A 12969-nucleotide genomic window follows, 5' to 3' on the forward strand; every position below is an offset into this window, starting at 1 on the left:
TGATTTGTTCAAATGCTGTAAAATGTAGCTAGGTTTGGTGATAAACATCACAAAAAATACCCTGTTTAACTTACAGTAGTTCTAAGCAGCTTATAACTACTGGACCCCAGGAAGACTATAGCTGCCGCTCAGGCGTCAGCTAACGGGGATCCATTTAAATAAACAAATAAACACAAACTACTAATGCCAAGACTTTTTTTGTATCAAAGCACTAAATAAAGGTACAGTCATTTCCTAATTAAATTGTGTTTTTATGCAAATAACCACTATAGATGACAATAACAATGTAAAAGGATAACATTTAGAATTTTGAATGCTTTACACTGACTTCAGGATGTTTTTGTTTTTTGTTGTGTTGTGTTGTGTTGTGTTTTGTTTTGTTTGTTTGTTTGTTTTGTTTTGTGTGTGTGTGTGTGTGTGTGTGGGGGGGGGGGGGGTTCCAGGACGGCAGTGTCATTCTGCGGTTATTTTGGTGAAAGTAAAGCAAAAGTAGTCTAATGAGTTACTCTACTACACAGACAGTAGCTACTATTGAATAACATTACTTGCAAATGAAAGTAATAGTAATATAGTATATTACATTTTGAAAGTAGCTTGGCCAACACTGATAATAAAGTGGTTTCCAAATAGCTCTTGGATATGGTACAACAAAACAAAATTTTTGATACGTTTCAGTTGGGCTTCTGCCAGCAACACTCCTGAGAAACAGACCTTCTTCAGGTAATCAATGACATTTGTATGCATGCTGATGCAGGGGGATGCACTATATTAGTTGCTCCTTGACCTTAGCACTATGTGATATACCAGTAATCACCTTATCCTCCTTGATAGGCTTAATACGCAAGTTGGCATATCTGGAACATAGACTTGAGTACACACTTGATATATTTACACTGCATACAAAAAAATACATGTTTTTTGCCAAAAACTGAATGGGATTAGCATAAAGTGGGCATGTCTGTAAAGGGGAGACTCGGGTAGCCATAGAACCCATTCTCATTCAGATATATTTAGGTCAGAGGTCAAGGGACCTACGCCTGTTTTTCCCTAGTCAAAATTTAGCCTAAATGTGGAGCTTTATTTTACCCCCTTCCCGACAAGATAGAATGACAGGGCTTAAAAAGGAGCCCGCTAGCCTCTGAAAGACAGTACCGGTAATATCGGCTGCGGACGCTGCCTATTCTTCAAATTTCAACTGAGTGCAAAATATTAAACTGAGGGTGCAATGCATGCTCTTGCACCCCCGTATAACCGGGCATAGGCCAACAACTTTACCTCCTCCTCATCCTTGCTGTCTTGTGCTGTCTGTGTGTCATGGGTCAAATTTTATTCTAGGACATAACATCAATTTTAATTTGTTTCTTATTGCGAATTCTGACAGAATACATTTTTTAAGTGAGTTGGTTCTCAGGAACCCGAGTCTCTCCATGCGCATATCATGTCCGTCAACCACAATTGAAAAGAAGGTGAAGAGGGGGACTTCCGTTCCTTCAGAATGAGTTTTTTGGCAACAGTTGTCCCCTGTGTCAGAGACTGCTGCACAGCTGTAGGGAAGTTCAGAGAGGACTCTGAGCAGCCGAAGATGGCGAGTTCTGCCTCCGGCTGAAAGGTTATTGTGTAGGCCTTGGAGTCCCAGTCAAATATTTTGGCCTGGTTCCTGCTTACATTATCCACCTATACACCCTGACTCGACCATAGGCCCTTTGGGTCATCTGATAGAGACCTCATAGCTGTTCCATGGCCTAGGCCGAAGCTCAGATCAGGCATTTGAGGTTGCAGGCCCTGCCACTGTGGAACAATCTCCCACACTGTGCCAGATCTGCCTCCTCCATTGCTCATTTAAAATCTCAAAGACAATGTTTATTCTTTCATCTTTCAGTTGATAATGAGGACTGATAGCCTTCTACTCAAAGTAGGCCTACCGTTTCAAATAGAGCAACAAATCATTGTTGAAAAATGTGGCTTTGTGGAGATTTCCTTGAGACGTAAACAAATAGCCACATGCAAGCCAGTTGTGTTGCTGTTTTCACCTCTTTTCTAAGCTTGTTGTCAAAACTTCGACCAGCTGGAAGCCCCTCCCACCCAGGCATTGACCCATTCAGTAGTTTGTTTGTTTTTCTACTATTGTCTCCTCCATCCTTGTTCAAATTAAAACAGAGCTCTCAGATTTGGTTTTACTCTTTAAATTAGAACATGTTCTATAATACAGTAATACTGCATTTATAATTGAAAATAGAAATGAAAATGATCACAGTAGATCATGAGTCTGTTTTTATGTGTTCTGTGATTTTCTGTGGAGTGGTAGGCTCCAGTTTGGTTATTACCACAGGGCAGGGGTTTTAGAGAGGCCATTGACATGCGTTTCTGGGATCAGATTGCAGCCTGATAGTGCTTGACCATTTGAAAGTACATGTGTAAACGCCCCCAAGACACATTTAGGACGGATTGCGATCTGATTGGCCAAACCACTTCAGGCACAGAAAATGCATGGGTAATGGTTAATGGCCTCATAGTTGCAGTTGCAGGCGTTAGGTAGGAGTTGAGGGGGGAGCGTGTCTATATTCCCACAGCCCTATATTCCCACAGCCCTGTTTCCTCTGTTTAATAATACAATAAAGATGTTCACCTGTCTTTCAAGCATTTACATAGATGGAAAAAAAAGTGTAGAAAAATGATCCTACTCCGCCAGCGATAGCCGTGGCCGGAGGCATTATGTTTTCAGATTGTCTGTCCGTATGTACTGTACAGTATGTCTGTCCTGCCCATTCTCGCTCCATCTCATTAGAATGCACTGTCCCTCAAACTAAAGTGTCTAAATTGCACAAAATCACACACTGGACTTCTTCGTGTCCCGTGCAAGCAACCCGCCAAGTGTGAAGTCAACTGAACAATATGAGGATATGAGGACACACAGAGATACAGTACAGATTCCTGCCTTTACAGTATGATTACTCATTATTACTGTACTATATTACTACTATCTATTACTTATTACATACACTGCAGGCTGGGTCTTTTTTGGGGGGGCACGGGTTAAGGGGGGGGCAACAACACGTTATGTGCATTAGAGAATGGCCATACTGGTGCTGTGGGGATGTAAGCCGGAGGGAACATAGGGCCTAATCTTGCTGGGAGGAAAATGTCTTAGAAATGGGGGAATATAGGGCTGTGGGAACATAGGGCCTAATTATGAGGAAAACCCTTGTGGAAACAGGGCTGGGGGAACATGGGGCGTAATTTCGATGGCAGGAAATTTTCTCAGAAATGGGGGAACATAGGGATGTGGGAACATAGGGCCTAATTTGCGGGGAAATCCTTTGGGGAACATAAGGCTGTGGGAACATAGGGTCTAATTTTGATGGGAGGAAAATGTCTTAGAAATGGGGGAACTGTGGGAATATAGGACTGTGGGAACATAGAGATGACCCCGTTGAGGGATGAGGGCGAGGAACTTGAGGGATATAGGGTTAGGGTTAGGGTTAGTGAGAGCTAACTGTTACACACGCCCTTCACACTTTTTGTCCAATGTGCCTAACGGTAATTGTCCTTGTTGTAACTGTGTTCAGTGTAATGCTAGATTAGAATGTAATGCTAGATTAGAGTCCTTTATGAGTAGGAGTTCCTGTCAAACCAAGTTTGTTGTTTACCTTTTGAAGTGCCCATGCGGCCTTTTGTTATGTAAGGATGAGAAGTCCTCGGTGGCGAGACACTTTGGGACACGACGTGTGTTCTCTCAGATTCCAGGGGGTTGAGATGGTTGGACCTTTGAAAAGAGGGGGCGACAGAGTCAGAGCTCTGTTGCAAAGAGAGGCCTTTTGGATAGCTACATACCCTGCAAACTGAATATCCAAAAGGCCTCAATGAAGAGCTATTATTGGGTTGTTTTCTTTAGAGTGTTTTAAATGTCTACTTATTTGCATTTTCTAATTATATTTAAATATCTCCTCTGCACAACTCATAAAATAGGAAAAACAAGTGTCCCTTCTTGTCCTGTTGTCCATTCCAAAGTGCAAAGTCCAAGAGACTGTAGAGAGACAACGCTAGTAGAGGAAACTCTGGGTAACGGATTGGTTGGACCGCTCATTTGCATTTTGCATGACGTCACTTGAAGCCAAAACACACAGCAGCCACCGGAGCCCAGCCAGCCAGAGAGGCAGGGAAATGTTTGGTGTTGGTTTGGGTTCGGGTTGGTCGTGGAGGGTCATGCTGACCATTCATTTGAAAATAATTACCGTACAGTTCTTCCTCGGCTGCATTACGTGTTGTTTAAGTAACCCTGCGACGCCTGGCGGCGATCCAAACATACCAGCGATCGCCAGATATTTCGGCACAAAAGGGAGGTATGAGGAAGTGAACCCGTATCTCATTGAGGACATACTTGCTGTAAACAGATCTATTCTACAGCTCCCGTCTGCAGAATGTCGCGAAATTCATGTGACCGCCATAATAAGACACGGCACACGGTACCCGACGTCCAAAAACGTGAAGAAGATGCAACAGATGTACAACCTCGTCCTGCACAAGGCTTCTGGCAAAGAGACATGGCTGCGTGAAATCCAAAACCAGTGGCAGATGTGGTACACAGAGGACATGGACGGCCGCCTGGTCCAGAAAGGTGTGGAGGATCACAAGCATTTGGCTGTCAGGCTGTCAAAGCTACTCCCCTCTTTGATCTCAGTGGAGAAGCTCCGAGGCGGAAACATGAGTTTCATAACCAGCTCCAAACACAGGTGTGTTAACAGCACCTTGTCCTTCCAGGCAGGACTGAGAGAGCTGTGGACTGTTGAAGGTAGGACCTGGGTTGAGATATTCATGAATCAATGTACTCCATCAATTCATATTCGAAGAAGTTCAATTGTATTGAATGGAATTCTGTGAAATTCCACGTTTGTTTATACTAGGCTTCTTGTTCAAACTTATTTGAGAATACACATAGGCCTAGTGTTATCAATACTGAATGGTATTTTCATAACAAATACATAGCCTACATTATGACTGAATATAGGCTATTTGATTTGTTTTACTGTCTTTCATTCGACTCATAATGTTTGATTTACTGGAATATGACACCCCACACCCCTTCCAGACAGAGAGTTTGACCATGCGGTCAATGACGCCCTCATGAGGTTCTTCGACCAATGCACCAAGTTTGGCGAGGATGTTAGCAACAACGCGTCGGCCTTGGCAGAATTTGACAAGTTCAAGTTGGGACCAGAGATGAAGAGGGTCCAGCAGAAGATCGCAGACCGTCTCCGAGTCCAGTATAGTCTCATCACTGATGGTAATGTCTGTTGAAAGACTAACTATTCCAAATCAATTTAGGCCAGTGATACTCAACCCGAGGCTCTAGAGCAGTGATCCTCACTATTTCTTTGATGAGAGCCGCACTGGCAGGACAAAGTCAATAGGAGAGCCACTTTTACCGCAAAACACCAAAAGCCACCCCAACCAAGCACATCTGCCTACCATTTTTTTTGTTTTATTGTTTTCCACACACACACACACACACACACACACACACACACACACACACACACACACACACACACACACACACACACACACTCGAAACGTACCCCGACCGCAACGGTGGGGGCCGTCGCTGGCGACTCTGAAGTTTTAGCTAACCTGTTCACATCTATGTTCGCAATGGCATCCCAAGTCTCATCATACTATTATGGGATGCGATGCGAACAATTGTATTATGGGATGTGCGTTTCCCAGGCAACGACACACGTTGACACGTTTTGGAACAGCGCTGGCACAATGAATACTCCTAAAAGCAAAATGCTTATTGTTTTGAATGATTTGGCACCTTCTATTACTGTCAACACCAGTATTGTTGTATTGTAATAATATGCCATAAAGGTTTATTGAAATTTTGGGAAGAGCAGGGGGGGGGGGATTTTTTTGTTGTTGTTGCAATTTCTTAGAGCCGCCAACTAAAGCTTCGAGAGCCGCCATCGTCTCGCGAGCCGCGCAATGAGGAACTAGGCTCTAGAGCCACATGCAGCTCCTTTATTGGTAGTTTTGGCTCTTTTAAGTCCTACTTAAAATAAATAAATGAATAAAAATCGAATAAAATAATGGGAGGAAAGGGACTTTTTTTTGGATTGTGGCTCTTGCAAAGCTTTTCTCTTTGTCAGTGTGGCTCCTGAGTAAGGCAAGGTTGAGTAGCACTGATTTGAATATTCTGTGTATGCTCCTCTGATAGTCTTCTTCGTAACTCGCTAACTTAACAAGTCTCTGCAGTCAAGAGTCAAAATGGGTCCCAGGTCTGTTTCTGATTGATTCCCGTAAATGACAAGCAGCAATGCCTGATTCCTTGGAATCCTGAGTATGTTTAGCCTACATTGTTTTGAGACAAACATTTTATCTATCACTGACTGAAACAAACAGAACCAAAATATATTCAGTTAGATGTATTACACCAATTCCAATGCATGTACATGTATTTTAATGGTCAAAACAAAAACAAAAAACAAACAAAGAAAAAAAATCAATTTCCTAGTCCTCTCTGTAGGAGGTTAGTGTGCAGATCTCAATGGCCATCAGAGTGAATATTTGTACACTAGGTGGGGGTATTTCCTCATTTTCTTTCAAGTAAAGCATGACTGTTTGATGGCTGCATAGTTTGTGTAATTGTAGTACTTTAACCTTCTTTGTTACTTTCTTCTGCAGATATGGCTGAAGCTGCATTTTACTTGTGTGCTTATGAGTTTGCTATCAAGACTGTGAACTCCCCCTGGTGTCAGCTGTTTGACGAGGTTGATGCACAGGTACAGTATTTCAACTCCACTCAGCTGCCAGTTAATGTCAGTTTGGTGTAGGAGTGGCATCACATGGTAACATTAATACGCCTATTTCACATGCAGCCAAAGCAGCCATTTTGTGTTGAAAATGCAGGAAGTAACACAGTATAAAAATTAGAGGTCCTGCTGTTGATATAAATTGTATATACAATTTATATCAACAGCAGGACCTCTCATTTTTATACCGTGTTACTTCCTGCATTTTTGACACAAAATGGCTGCTTTAGCTGCATGTGAAATAGGCGTATTAGGCTTTGAAATCAAAAACTCGTGAGGTTGGACTACTATTATTATGAATAATTTTGGTTAATAACTGTTTGAATTGCATCTTCCTAGCAATCTTCAGTCCACCTGGCCCACTGAAAACAGAAATCGCAATGCATTTCACTCTCTGTCTTCCCACAGAAGTCACTCATTGAGGAACTGCATTAGTCATGTTACAAAGAGTGTTTTGTATCTTGTGTTACGAGCTGACCTAACACTCGGGTAGCCTGAAATTTTACCTCGCATAATGAAACTCTGTCAGATTGCCATCTTGGTGGTACCTTTTTTTAGTCCTCACACAAAGGGCTCCCTGCATACAGGTGACCTATTATTTACTTCTAACAGTGTATTCTCTGGTGTACTAACAGGTTATGGAGTATGCAAATGACCTGAAGCAATTCTGGAAAAGAGGCTACGGTCACGACATCAATAGCAAGGCCAGCTGCGGTCTCTTCCATGATGTTTTTAGTCGACTGGACAAGGCCGCCCAAGAGAGCAAGTGAGTTAACCGTAAACACAAAGAAAATCCATTCTACAACACAGGGTGTACCTGTTCAAGGCTGCGATGTAGATGCATACTCATACATGCCCACTCCAAAGAGCAGTGAACACAAACACAATCGCACAAATCAAGATAAAAAAAAAGAAATGTTTGTTTGTTTTTTGTCTTTTTTGGGGGGGGGGTCATATTACGCAAGTTTAGATGTTGAAACTAAGCTTGAGTAATACATTATACACGGGAATTAGGAGGCCCAGAGTGATAAATAGTAGGGGTGTAACGAAAGTTTATGAAATTCACAGTTCGGTTTGATATGACACAGTTTACGATACAGCAAGAAAGTAGAAATACAAGAAGAAAAATCCTTGATTTTAACATTTTTTATTTAGTTTTTACTTATAATACTTTACTTACTTTTGGAATATCTGTATGAACCCTGCTGGCAGAAGACTTGCTCTGTTCAGCAGTGAAAGATTTGTTCGGTCTGCAATGCGTATTCAACCTAAAGCCTTACTGCCTAGGTGTATTGTTACACCCCTAAGAAATAGGAATTTACAATAGGTGGACAATCTAAACTAAAGAGAATAAGACTAAGGGGAGGTAGATTCCATATCCGATTAAAATGTTTGAAAAATAGAACCCACATCCAAATTTATACATCATGTACACCCATAAGTTAACAAGTTCTATGATGGCAGGTGTGGATTAGCCTGGGTAAACCCCGCCTCCACTATCAGTCTTTAAGCAACGCCTAAGCAACGCCTAAAATTTAGGTGTCCTTGTTAACAGATGAGAGCGTTCACACATACCGCTGCCACGCTGCGCTGAAGCCATGCTCGCGCTGCGCCTACGCTGCGCTGCATTTATCGTTTAGGCGTCTGTTCTATTTTTCAGCGTCTAGGCGCGCTGAGCTGTCAAGCTGGCTGTTGTTTCTGACGGACTTGGGCCATATTTTCTACCAAGTTTGCCCAAAAGGGAGGGTGGAGCGCGAATTAACAGTGCATAGTAGGAGAGCTGTCCTTCATGTGTTCCTCTATTAACGTCTTTTCTGTCAGATGTATATATACCCCCCCTGTCTCAATGCATGTATCACTCATGGTGTTGATGACTCATAGTCACATGATTACCCGAGGGAAAATAACAATTACAGCCGGCCAGGAAATAGACAGACATCGTCACTTGCACATTACAATAAAAAAGAGGTTTATGTTACTCACCCATGCTATAAATCAGATCTGAAAAGTGTAAAAAACCACTGCTCATGTGATCAGCGTAGCGCAGAGCGGGGCTTCAATGTGGCGTCCTGTGTGAACGCAAATAGGCGCCTAGCGTGCATGAAGCAATGCCTATATGCCTAGGCATAGCTTAAAGCGTTGCTTAAAGCGTCGCTCTAGGCGTATGTGTAAACCCGCCGTTATGCTACAGGCATAGCCTGTGACGTCACTTTGAAGGCTGGGTTTACCCAGGCTAGGTGTGGATAACCATCCAAACCACCCAGGGTGATAAACATCCAATTATTAGTTTAGTTTAATTAGTTTTGGGCGTTTATCACCCTGGGCAGTTTGGATGGTTAACCACACCTGCCATCATCAAGCTTGTTAGCCTATGATGTATAAATATGAGTGTGGTTTCCATTTTTCAAACATTTTGACCTGAAGAAGATCCTAGTTGGATCAAAGCGTTATCATTATGTGAGAGCAAAATGATTGATTGATTGCTTATTGTATCTGTACAAAAATGATCTATTGCCAATCATTTTGCTCTCACAATTATTAAACTTTTGTGGCATGGAGCAAGTGTGCAGGTATTACCCCTTCTTTCATAGATTAAACTAGAGACCTTCAAGGGTGATGGGATCTCACCAACCGCAAAAAAACAAACGTGGGCCAGGGCCGTAAGGGGCGCAACGTGAGGGGGCCGGCCCCCTTGCTCGGGTCATGCCCATTTTTGAACTCGGCCTTCATTTTGCTGTCAACTACACACCTGTAAATTTTCATGACTGCGTCTTGCACGGTTTTGACCCTATCGCGTTCGCAAAATCTGTCCACAGACAGGCAGACACACATATAAACATCTGGCAAAGTACTCAAAACTGCTTCTGTGGTAGTTCCGCTACAATACAGGTAGGTGTCTCCACAACCACATTTCACCATGATGATACACACAGACTCACAAGGTGACATTTGGTAATAATTACCAATGTTTTCACCACCTTGATTTTGATTGGTTAGATGCTGCTCTTGAGTTGCAAAGCGCATATTTTCTATGTTGCAACTTTTACATCATTTTGATCTTCTTTTATTCTTTTGTTTTTGTGTATCTTGGCCTATGTCCCTAGACTAGCCTTACCCTTAAGTACAATACAGAGGTTTTAAATATCTTAAGTTATTTAACAACTCCGATATTGCTTGGCACAAGTTACATAATCCTGTTAGTGCAAAGTTCATGTTGTTGTTGTTGTTGTTGTTACAATTATTTACTTTGATGAGGCTGAAGCTGAAACCTGACGCTAAGTTGCTTCCTGAAACCCCCCTCCTGTCCATCAGGTCCGGCCAGCAGGTGTCTGAAGCCGTGACCGTGCAGATGGGCCACGCTGAGACGCTGCTGCCGCTGCTGACCCTCATGGGCTTCTTCAAGGACAGCGATCCCCTGACCTCCAGCAACTTTGCCACGCAGGCCCAGCGCTCCTTCCGCACCGGCCACACCTTACCCTACGCCGCCAACCTCCTCCTGGTGCTGTACGACTGTGGGGCAGGCGGGCTGAGACTGCAGCCTCTGCTCAACGAGAAGCCCCTGGCGTTCCCCGGTATGGCCGCCCAGCAGCTCTCCGTCCCGCTCTACCAAGACGTCCGAGCGCGCTACAGGGAGCTGCTGGAAGGCTGCGACTTTGAGGAAGAGTGTCAGCTGTTCACACATCCTAGTCGAGCTTAGGTGGCGAGGGTGGTTTCCGCAGTGCCTCTTGTATTTGCGAAACGGAGTGAAAATGCCACTTTGTCTGGATTCATCGGTAACACTTGATAATAACTACAAGCTACAAATGCCGTACAAAGCATTTACAAATGAGATTGACAGGCTGGCAATACGTGAAGTACCATTCCAGCAGCTACCTCAAGACTCACAAAAGTCTCAAAATGATTGTCTCAACAGAAAAAGCAAACAGGCACAACACAAAGTATTTACTCATGTGTAGTAATGTAGAAACACTGGTAATGATGAATTAAGTATTTACTAATACTTATAGCTTTATCATGTGCAGTTATTATAAAGTGTTACCGATTCATCTCCTCTAACCTATATGACCGGTTCAATGAAGCATTTTCATTGTCAGTATAAGACAGAGTGCACATACTTTCATCTAGTATAAGTATAGCTTACTGCAGGCAGTGTTCACAGTGTTATGTGCTTTAGTGCTTGAGAAAAGGTTCAACCAAAACCAGACATCGGTGGAGATGACCAGAAATGTAAGCACCAAGTACCCCAGCCCAGGGATTTCAGATTCTACTGTACCATTACAGTATTACTGCTGCTCTATTACCCATTGTTGCAGGGTAGCAATTATTGCACACGGGAAGGTAATATAGAGCAGAATTGGAATAAAATGTTTTATTTTTGCAGTGTACATGTCAAATGTTTTATTATGAAATATTGTGCTTTAATCAATCTGCATTTCATGAAGCATTTATATAAAATGTTTTTACTATAACAACAAGTATTCGTTTTTCTGATATGTTTAATGTGTGTGTCTGGTTAGTTAGAATTGGGAGAAATAACATTGTCATTCTATTTGATTTGTTATCATTTAACTAATGATTAGGTTTACAGTTTTACAGGTTTACATGCAGACTTTACAGTCTGCAGTCAAAAACAAACAAAAAAACATAACTTAAGCGCAAGGCAATAGTTACATGGCTCATTTAAAAAGTAAGTCCATTAACATTACTATACTTCCTGGGAGGTATAGGCCTAAGTTAATTTGCGGTTGCGCCTTCATGATCATTTATTAACCTCACCCCTTGTAAATGCTCAAGGCCTAGGGAATAGCCCTGCTAGGCAATGTTTAAGCTGTCCTCTGGCTAAATAGCATGGCAGGAGATGATAATATTAGTGCCAGGGTTGGGAGGGTTACTTTAAATATGTAATCTATCTATCTAGTGTCGCCGGTTCCTCATTAATAATAATAATAATAATACAATAACAATATTTTGGATTACAGTGCACTGATATTATCTGGTTTCTAGTCATTTATTTTTTGGTTGCACTGGTCCTTTTTTAAGAGCCAAGTGTCTGTGTTTTTTTCTCCAACATAAAGTAGACAAAAAGAGTCAATATTCACAGTGCACAGCCACTTGGATACATATAGCCTACAGTCACTAAATTAAGGGTTAGTAATACTTATTAAGCATGAACTAACTCTTAATTAACAGTTAACTGTGTCTACTAGACACAGTTAACTGTTAATCATCAATGGTGTTCATGTTAACTAGGTATTCATGTATGCATTTATTTAGCCTACTTTAGGGTTAGTAATGATTAGGGTTAGAGTTCAACATTAATTAATTAAAGGGTAGTCTAGGTTATTATAGGCATTAAATGCTTATTAATGCTTTTAAGCAGTAAGCGTGTTACCCAATACAATAAATAGAATATACAATAAATTGTTAAATTGTAATCCTGCTAGTAATCCAAATGTTTTACTGCATTTACCCACTATGCTTCTGCTAGCTGGAACAAATTGCCTGAAGACCTCAGATCTGCCCCAACCTTACTTACTTTTAAAAATAGACTAAAGACTTTTATGTTTACCATTGCTTTTAACTGCTGACAGCTACTATGCAAACCCAACAAGTCCTCTATAAGTTTTTAGCTCTTTCTGCAACTGCTGGGCCTGTTGCTTAATGCACTTTTTATACTCTTTTTTTTTTGTTTTGTTGTGATGCTTTTAAATGTTTTATTCTCTTCTTTTCTTTTATTTTCCTGTCAACCATTTTATGTGAAGCACTTTGAATTGCCTCTGTGTATGAAATGTGCTATACAAATAAACTTGACTTGACTAAATCTAAATGTAACTGTAATCTTGATTAGGGCGGCTACTTTTTTTTTTAACTAGGGATAACCTTTTTTGTATCCTGATTAGATGTAATCAGTAGGCTATATAATTTCCAAGCCTGATTAGCTAGCAGAAAGTAGTAGACTGTAACCATAGACTGTAAGACTAACACGTTCCAGTCTTTTAAAATGGGCTTGAGGGGGAATACATATACAGTCCTCCCGGTTTCGGTGCCCAGCCCCTGGGGGCGTTTTGCCCGAGTATTGGCTGCTATTCAGCAATATGCAGATTTCTGGACGCTGGAGGAGGAGGCCAGGGATGGAGGCTGGGCCAGCGGAATGCTACGT

General features: G+C 41.9%; 1 protein-coding gene across 1 annotated transcript; it reads left to right on the forward strand.

Moving 5' to 3' along the window:
• Positions 1 to 4141: 4141 nt before the first annotated feature.
• Positions 4142 to 12491, forward strand: minpp1a (multiple inositol-polyphosphate phosphatase 1a). Its single transcript, XM_083650837.1, has 5 exons — positions 4142 to 4789; positions 5087 to 5281; positions 6682 to 6779; positions 7445 to 7575; positions 10122 to 12491. Exons 1-5 carry the CDS (start codon positions 4162 to 4164, stop codon positions 10504 to 10506), a joined length of 1437 nt encoding a protein of 478 aa, XP_083506963.1. The 5' UTR covers positions 4142 to 4161; the 3' UTR covers positions 10507 to 12491.
• The last annotated feature ends 478 nt before the right edge of the window (positions 12492 to 12969 follow it).

Source organism: Poromitra crassiceps, assembly GCF_964638095.1.
Source record: "Poromitra crassiceps genome assembly, chromosome: 14".
Lineage (NCBI taxonomy): Eukaryota > Metazoa > Chordata > Actinopteri > Beryciformes > Melamphaidae > Poromitra > Poromitra crassiceps.